The 9,365-nt window shown below is 39.8% G+C and overlaps 1 protein-coding gene across 3 annotated transcripts in view; it reads right to left on the bottom strand.

Moving 5' to 3' along the window:
* Positions 1 to 704: 704 nt before the first annotated feature.
* Positions 705 to 9,365, bottom strand: part of LOC311254554 (metabotropic glutamate receptor 4-like) — a 194,667-nt gene continuing 186,006 nt past the window's right edge. For all 3 annotated transcript variants that reach the window (XM_084348389.1, XM_084348390.1, XM_084348391.1), the window contains 2 exons: positions 6,535 to 6,781; positions 705 to 2,979 (listed from right to left, as the gene is read on the bottom strand). In XM_084348389.1, the coding sequence (XP_084204515.1) occupies positions 2,930 to 2,979; positions 6,535 to 6,781 (297 nt within the window). In that variant the 3' untranslated portion in view covers positions 705 to 2,929. The remainder of the gene's footprint in view (positions 2,980 to 6,534; positions 6,782 to 9,365) is intronic.

Here is a 9,365-nt window from a genome sequence, read left to right as displayed (position 1 = left end):
ACACGGTTGCAGAAAGGTCTATCTCCATAGGAATCTTCTCTGTAATGTTGTCAGACACTGAGGATAACAATGGCAGCCTGTCACAAAAACAAGCACTTACGGTGGAAGTAACTTTGACGGTCCGAGTTGCAAAGTATCCTTCTGATTACGTTGGAGCTGAGGCGATCTACTGAACCGATTCCAAAACTTTAGTATGAATCATCTACATAATAAAACATGTAAATACAGGGCCCAGGCTTAAAAATACTGGAATTACCCTTTAAACATGGAAGGAAACTACTTCTGGTTTCCGTCATGGGACCTTATTTTCGGAAAAAAATATGAATGGTAGTGAATGAAGAGAGAAATAATATTTTGATCTCGCCTGAATGGTGACAGTATTTACACGTGAGGTTTGTCAATTTAAAAGATAATTTTTCATCTTGAGACTACACAGCCAACAGTTGCGTTAGTGATGTCATCCCATTGAACAGCTTAACTTAAACCTCGTGCAGCTGGTCCTGTATATTAGCAGCTCGCAGAGCTGACAAACTAACCTTACTACATAACTGCAGTTGTCAATATGAGCAGATTTAATGTGATTTTCATCCTTTTTAGTACCTTTTCTGTGTCGAGTTGGTGACCATGTTCGTGTTGGTGACGTGTGCTGAGCGTTTAACACAAAACCAGATGGTATTTTACTTTATTTACAACAAACTGACTTTATTGACTTGAAAAAAATATCTTTTAAATTGACAAACATCATTTGTGTGATTCATGGAACAATTCAAACAAAAACTCTTTCTCCATTCTCTACCGTACAAAGATCTTCCGAAATAAGGCCCCATGAGGGAAACCAGAGAGGGCGTGACTTCAGCGCTCCATAACAGATTTATAAGAGCAATCCATGATTCAAATAACAGATTGGTACAGAAAAATCTTCAACTCGGTGATTGGCAGCGGTTCTGAGTTGCCCCGAAGAATTACGCTGCAGCTGCGATGAGGCTGCCGGCTGAGGCTGGATCTACTGGACCAAGAATTTTGGTAAGAATGAATCATTTACACACCTGGACATGTAAATATACAGGGCCCGGTTTGAAAATACAAATAATCCCAGAAGTTATCTTTAATGTAAGGGTTGCAACCAAGAACAAACTGATCGATTTTCCACACAAACCTGAAAAAAAAAAAATGTCTGTTGGAAGTTTGAAAACATTTTTAATAGAAATAAAATTTTGTATAAAAAAAACTAAACATGCTTCACACACTTCATTAGTTTTTCATGAGGTTTTACAAATACATAGTCAGATAGCCAGGCACTGTATCTTTTTGTACATTTTCCCCAATTTTAGGATATGTCAGGACATAAAGCAGACATCATCAATCTATTTAATAACATACATTAACTTGCCATTTAATTTGGTCAGCACTCACATTTTATTCTGCAACACAAATGGTGTTGAAAGTAATACAGAGGGAGGCATGAAAAGCAGCATTGAATTCACAACACAAATGACCCCACAATGTTTTTCCCCCCCAAGACATTAGAGGGCTTTTATACTGCACGAAGCCAACTATTAATCTGTTCAGCGAGCTCTGGGTGATTGATAGATATATTGTATACTTTTGCAATTAGATTTTCATTTGTTGAAGAGCCTTACAACTTCCTGACACCTCCTTCTTATCATGAGACTGCCCGGGGAGGACATGTATAGTAATGAATTTCCTCAGTAGCTTCCCCATTATGGATATCACCTTAAGGGCGTATCGCACAAGCCTCTCAAGGGCATACTTCATCTTAATTCCCCTGCTAATGGATCTGTACAGCTAAGCTTTACCCTTACACTATGTGTGACCAAGAGAATAGCTGGTGGCAGTGATGGGGGGGCAGGGTCATCCTGGATGACAGCTTACAGTAAGATCTCCTGGTTAGAATACCGTCTATTTTAACCACGAGCCTGTTTCAAAGCACATACAGGTATGCGGAGGGCAGTGGCAGCCTTAGGCTAGCTGGTAATACAAATCATGGCCTCACTTAAGCACAGATAAATAATCACTCACTAGACCTTCACCATTTGAGAACAGTTTTTAACGCACAATAGGCCCGGGCCCAAACAATTGTTAACAACGCTGCAACAGAGTTTAAACGCATTCCAAAGATATTATTTTTTCTTTTTCTTATATATTTTTTTTAACAACACAACACAGGATGTTGAAACTGGCATGCTCAAAATCGGCAGAGACCATCTTATACGTGGAGTCATTTCTTTTTAACTGAGCTGCAAGAGGGTTTTTAAAAAAAAAAAAAAAAATTAATACATGTCTGGTACAGATTTGTTGCATTGTTGAGATGATCACCAGTCGTTTGACTCATGAGGCCGGAATAAAAACAAACACGAGCTCCTCTTAGAAATCCATGGACCATGTTTTCATGCCTTTTTGGTGTTGATTAATCCCTTGTGATGCCTTGGAGGTTTGAAGATTAATTATAGTTTGAGAAAAAAACTGGCAGACAACATTGAGAACACCTGAACAGATTTCTTGATTTTTAGTTCAGTTTCAGTCAGCGCTGCTCGAGATGACAGAGAAGTCTTTGAAAGAGGGCATAGCTGAAATGTAAACACTCAAAAGGAAAGCTCCATCCTTCAATCCTCAGGCCTCTGCCATGCAAGTATTTTTCATTTTTCATTTTTTTTTTTTTCTGTGTGTATTCTTGTGAGGCAGACAGAAGATGGAACTTTACAATTGCGCTGTTATCTGCTCTGGTCCCCTGTTTTGTCCGTCCCTGTGGTCTCCCCTCGCCGTGTCACGTCTTTGGGCAACGCTTCTGTGATCTCCGCGCGAACAATAACACATCCATTTTTTCTGTGTGTGTATGTGAAATCCCACTTTGTGTTTTTTCCTCCATCAGGGTGAAAATCCTGAATTATGATAAGAGCGCCTTTGTCCCTTAGATTGCGTGGTTGCTGTAGCTGATGTAGGTCTGCTTTGTCGAGAAAGCTGAAAGAGAAGAATGAGAGGGGAGATTGAGAGTCCAATGGAGTCAAGGTTAAGTATTGTGACACATGAGATGAGGCAGGCGAGGGTGTTTGTTTGGACATGTTTTCCCAGTGTAACTAAGGGTAAGATAGAGTATAATGGCTAAAACTGAGTGTTCAGGTGCTGTTTAGTCTTCGTGCTGCAGTGTAGCAGAAACGCCAATAATTCCCATAAATTCTTGAGTCTCTAGCTACATTTCTACCCTGTATTACTTTCACCAGAGGTTTCAGTAAAGCCCGCTGCCCACCCCACCACAACAACCACCATCACAACAACCACCACCCTTTCCTTCAGCTATCAGGCCTCAACTTTCCAGTTGTCTCCCCAGACTGTGTTAGCTGATTCGCTGAGGTGGAGCAGATAAATCCTGACATATCACCACCAGATCTCGGCAGTTGCGGGGAGCTGGCCCAGACAGGAATTTTTCAATTTCATCAAGCCGTATATTCACAGCGGCGATGACAATGACAAATGGCGCTTATTCAAATAGCCATGCACTGTGCGGGCCCCTGTAAACGCTAACCCCATCAGGATAAATTGCTGCTGGCTATCAATTCTGTGCCTTTGCCTTCTCGCCACTTATTGTAACAAAAGGCCCTATTAACCCTCCACAGAAATTTAAAGTAAGATGGGAATTAATGTATGTTTACACGTCGCTATTTTGATGGCCTTCACTGCAGTGCGCCATTGTTACTCCAGCGCATTGTCACATATCGATTTCAGTTTTCTGTGTTAACAGTAAATACAATGTTGGCTCTATTATTCTCCCATGAAGGGAAAGATTTCTCACGACTGTTCGGTATGAAAAGTGAGGAGTAAACACAGCTTTAAAATGAGTGACAACAGGCTCGATTCCTGGTTAGTGCGAGCCAGATGGAAGGGCTGTATCTCTGGTGACAGACGTGACCGATTGAAACCTGTTCCTGCCCGAGGCGAGCCGGGTGGGGAGAGCATTCTGGACGTCACATGAGTAATTTCTGCTGACTCAATCGCCAAAATCATTATTTACTTCACTTGTATAAATCCAGGGTGTGTTACTGATACAGTAGAGCCAAGCACTTTTATTGGTATTGAGAGTAGGAGGAGGCACACGCTGGGAGGTGCAGCTGCCTCAGAAAGGAGAGTCGGATGCCTCGTGATTATTTACAGCGTGTTAAAGCTCTGGCTGCAACCAGTGTTTTTCATGACTGATGTCTCGATTGTTATTTCAATTGATTGGTTAATGTCAATAAACTGTGAAAAATGCCAGTTTCCCAGAACACAAGATGAGGTCTAGAAATTGAGTGTTTTGTTCAAAGATATTTAACGTACTGAAAGAAACTTTTAACTGGTTATGAAACAGTCGCAGATTAATACTGATGTCTCTCTATGACCACAAGACCATCAGAGAGTAGATTGTTTTGTTCTTTATGGTTATTATACTACCCTATGAATGCTAACCACAGTAACTAGGCTACCTGTGAAACTGAGAAAAATAGCTTTTTTGACAGTTCAGCCAAAAGTGTTATACGTAGAGCAGCGGTTATCTTATTAAATAAGTTATTAAAAATCATGTCCAATTATTTGACATATGACCCTAAAAATGCAGATACTGCACTCTATCTTTGTATTACCTGAAAACAATATATAGGTAATGTAATGACAAAGTGCAGCACCTACAATCTTCATCTTGTCTTCTTCCTGAGAAAATCTAAATCTGAGATATTTAAGAAAAAATCCTGCAATCCTCAAGTGATGTCTCACTTACTAAGATGGCTTGATATATTTAGTGTCATTGCAACATTTATGTAAACCTATTTTTAGAATTGTATGTAAGATTGAAAAAGAAATTTAAGATAGAGATAAAGACAAACAGGCATTTAAAAGTTCAATTTCAGCTGTATAATTTTGGTCAAAATTGTGATTACAGTGCTTTGGCCCTGTGGGACAGTATAGTTGTTCCTAATGCCTGTCACTGGGTTGGACACCAACCTTTTGGGTGCAGTGCTGTGGATGAACTGAGGCGTCTCACAGCTTTAGGTTTCATTTGTTTCATGGTCTTCACAGAAGCAGCCAGAATCAACAAAATCTGCAGCTGCTTTGAATTCATATCAGTGTTGGACCAAGACGATATTTGACTTCAGAGTAGTTTCCCTGTTATTGAGATCAATTAATTAGTGACTTAAACTCATTAAAGTTGGAAGTCATTTATCTTGACTGCAAATTAGTTTCTTCTTTTTTAGTTATGAATTAATTTTCTATCAAAGAAACGTTCTCTTTATTTCTAAACTAGAAGGAAACCGAGTAGAGCGCATACCTCTGCCAAGGGCCAACAGTCACCTTTAATTCAATCAGACCTAATCCGATATCAAACTCAATCGCCCCGTAACAATAATTTAAAGCTCACCATGTATAGGATCTACATCAAATTTAACTCACTTATAGATACCAGCCACCTAAATATGTTTTTTATATCAAGATCGATGCATTATTCCCTGAGAAATGAAGAAAAAATGTCTTGCTTTGTTGAAGAAAGTGAGTAAAAATTCCTGGATCCATCTCTTTATCTGAATCTGCACCAAAAGTTAATGAGGTCTATGGGGTTAAACAATTAGTCGATTCATTGATTTGTTGACCGTCAAAAACTGAAAGGACAATTATTCTGATAGATTCATTGTTTCAGTCGTTTTTCCAGCAAAAAGTCACACTCTGGCAGCTGGTTTAAGCTGCTGAAATGTGATTATTAGTTGGTTCTCTTTATCAAAGTATATGACAGTAAAGTACATATCTTTAGGGGTTTAGCTGTCAAATAGAAACAAGCCACTTGAATAGGTCACCTTAAGCTCTGGGAGATTTCAATGGCCATTTTTCAGACTTCTGACACTTCATCAACAAAACGATCGATTGTCTCGTCAACATAGCGCCTTTAGCTACGACCAACAGCGCTGTAGAGCGCAGTGCACCAAACTGTCTCTATCTATACCGGAAAGAAAGGTCACACAGGTGAGAACGAGTTTGCGACACATGATTTCAAAAAAGTATGCAGTTACCAAATTTGTGAGTTTCCTCAGTCAAGTCAATTAATCAACTGTTTGCTACAGTGCCAGCTGATACAGTTCTGGGCGTAAATATAGAGACACAGTCAAAGAAGGAAGGTACATTTCACATGTCGCCACTAAATTCAGTAAAATAGTGATGGAAAAGAAAATTACAATGAACAGCAGAATATGTTCTGTGTTCACAACCGATTTCCACTTCGTGACTTCTCTCCCCACACACACATAATTGAGATCCCTGTAATGTTTCCCTCTGACTCACATTCAAATGAACAGTGGCACATTTACTGGATTCAATGAAGTGTTAAATAACATGCTACACATCTGTTAATAAGTAATTATTTTTTACTCTACGCTTCCAATCTCTGCACCGATGTGTTTGATTTACAGACACTGAAGGACAAAACATTACCAAGAAAAGATAAACAGTGTTTTTTTTTTTTAAGTCAACAGCTTTCCTCATTAGCATTTCTGCTCTTACATTGTGTTTCCAGGCTTTCACACAGCTCTGTCTTGGCTTCTCCGTTGGGTCTGAGTCCGGCCTTGGGGTTGAACTTGTTGGACATGGTGGCTGCGGTAACCACGGCCTTGAGGCTGCGTGTGCGCTTGGGCACATTCTGCTCGGGGTGGAAGAGAACCACGTAGACCTTCGGCATGTAGAGCAACCCGAGGGACACTGAAGCGCTCAGGCTCACAGAGATGGTCAGAGTGGTTGTTTGGATGTACATCTGCAAGAGGCAAGCACAAAACATGCAGAATACAAACAGTTTAGCCCTTTATTTGGCTCTGGATCGTGCAGATTCTTTTATATGGGTAGTGGCCTGTACAGTGCAAGCGACATCTGCTGTGTATCATTATAATTAGAGCACCCAATGACCCGTTTGTTGGCCAAGCTGTTGTTGAAGTAGTTTCTACTGCGTCCAATCGAGGCTTCAAAACTACTCGATGCGTGTGATGTTATAAAACTTGTTTTAAATCACCATCTCATCTGCTTTTACGGCGAGTCTGCCAAACCAGCCAAGGCCACCTTGTTTGTTTAATTTTCTGCCGTACTAGTTTTAATATGGCCGTCACGTCAACCTGAGCACACATTTCAAAGCGCCAGTCGATAGGATCCTTTTCTGACTCATAACAAGCAGGTCCGTAAAAAAATATAAACAAGCTCGTGAAAATTTTACACATGGTCAAATCCTTTGAATGCAGGGGGATGATACTCCGAGTATCGTTCTCACTCGTTCCATTTTAATTGTTTCCGAAGCCGTAGCGGAATTAATGAGTCATCCTCGGAGAAGCATTATTGACGGAGAGCTTGTGTAATTTCTTTACATCGTACTACGTTGTGACTGCTTGACTGGCCGGCTGAGAAGAATTAACTTGTAAGTTGTGTCACAGAAGTTACAATTTAAAGAGACTGCAGACTTGAATGCAACAACAACGTTTCTCTACAGGGGGAGGTTCCTACCTTTTGTAGACTGACTGAAAAGGGGAGGTGAGTCAAGCATTTGCATGTTAAAACACACTTTAGTCAACAGTATATGCTGCAGTAACATCATATTGTTTAGATCATAACAGTGAGTGTTAATCTTAGCCTCTGTCTGTCAATGATATTGGGGATTTCCGTTTAGGAGTGCCAAATCAACTCGTCGATTAAATGTTGCAACCCTCGCTAGTCGGCACCAGAAATACTAATCAGTTAAACTATTATTTTATTTATGTACACATTTAAATGATGTATTGACATAATTTGCGCTTAGATGCCGTGTCTTCCTGGTCCAATATTGCTTTAAAGAAAACAAACATCTTCATTAATGTTAACAACAATGTCTTACTGTCGCATCTCAGATATTATGCAGCCAACCGCAACAAGGGTGACGGGGCTGTTAAAAATATGATTTGGTTATTGAAGGATGTGATTAACGGTTTCAAAGAGCATGCATAATATATACTTTGCTGTTTCTGACAATGATTAACCTCATAGATATATTTGTGCTCAAGACTGCTTTCTGAGTGTTTTCTTACTTTTAGATTGTTCAACTCGTTGTAAGTACAAACTATTTAAACGTCAGGGAAGTACATTGTTGAGAACATGCATTTTTTTTATGTCCACAACTTGATGAAAAGAACAAAAGAACCGTGAAAGTGTTACAAAACGGCTGGCAGGTTATGTCTACTACCTTCCTAACTTAAAGGGACAAATCCACTTATACGTAAATACACACACAAAAAAACAATTTAGGGTATTTATCATGTGTGACTACAAGTTTGGCTGAGGGAATAATGAGTTCCTGGATTAAACAGTTCCTTTTCTTCCGATCTGACTATTGATGGCGTACCTCTGACCTACTTTAGTTCAGAATCAGTATTTCGATGTAAGCTTGAGAGGGAGGTTTGAGGAAAGATGCAACAAAGACCAACACCTTCTTACTCCCAGCGTCAGTTTTGCACAGAAAGGGCTCTGTGTTCAAGTTAAGCACAAAAATGACCTCCAAGTTAGACTTTTAACAAGCACTTTACATATTACAAGATATTATGACTTTTGTACTGTTGCTGATGTTGTCAAACGGTTGCGGTTTGGTTAGATTAAGGCTCCAAAACAAGATGGTTATTGTTATTGTTGGGAAAAGATCACATTTTGGGTTAAAATACCTACATTTAGGCTCATCACTTAAGTAACGTAAGTAAGCTGTGTCACTAACCTACGTTAACTTACTTGCGTGACATAAGTTAAAAACAAATCACTCTTTCTTCTTAGTCACAAACTCTACACCGACCCAAGTCTTCTGATGAAAAGTCCAGTGTGTGACCCCTCCAACCACCCCAATCACTCCCGACTCTGACTTCTCTCGTTTTTTAAACCACTGCACTATAGGAGCACTTGAGGAAGTGACACCAGAGGGTTAAACACAGCATCAGACTTAAAATCACAGTGACACTGACCAGACAGCTGTGTTTAACGTGTTGGGAGTGAGAATGGATTGCAAAGACAGACCAGACCATGTTTAAGGTAATACCTGCGCAAACTGCAAATCAATAGCCTATGAAATTATCTAATTATTATTCAGCCATTTTGGTGAAATAATATCCAATAATAAATATGTGGCCAAGATAAAATCCTGCTCCACAGGACATTAACACTCTCATTTACATGTAGATCCCTTTGTGCTCACCACCTAATAAGAAAGTCACAATATAGGACCAGATATCAATTATTAAACATGTAGGTGACAATAATAATCGAGGCAGAGCTTTCCACTTCCTGTCATGTGTTCCCATTCACGAGGGCCACAACACAGCGTTGCAGTTTATTCGCTC

The sequence above is a fragment of the Pagrus pagrus genome (assembly GCF_965226575.1).
Source record: "Pagrus pagrus genome assembly, chromosome: 3".
NCBI lineage: Eukaryota > Metazoa > Chordata > Actinopteri > Spariformes > Sparidae > Pagrus > Pagrus pagrus.
This window is presented reverse-complemented; position numbering and strand designations above follow the sequence as displayed.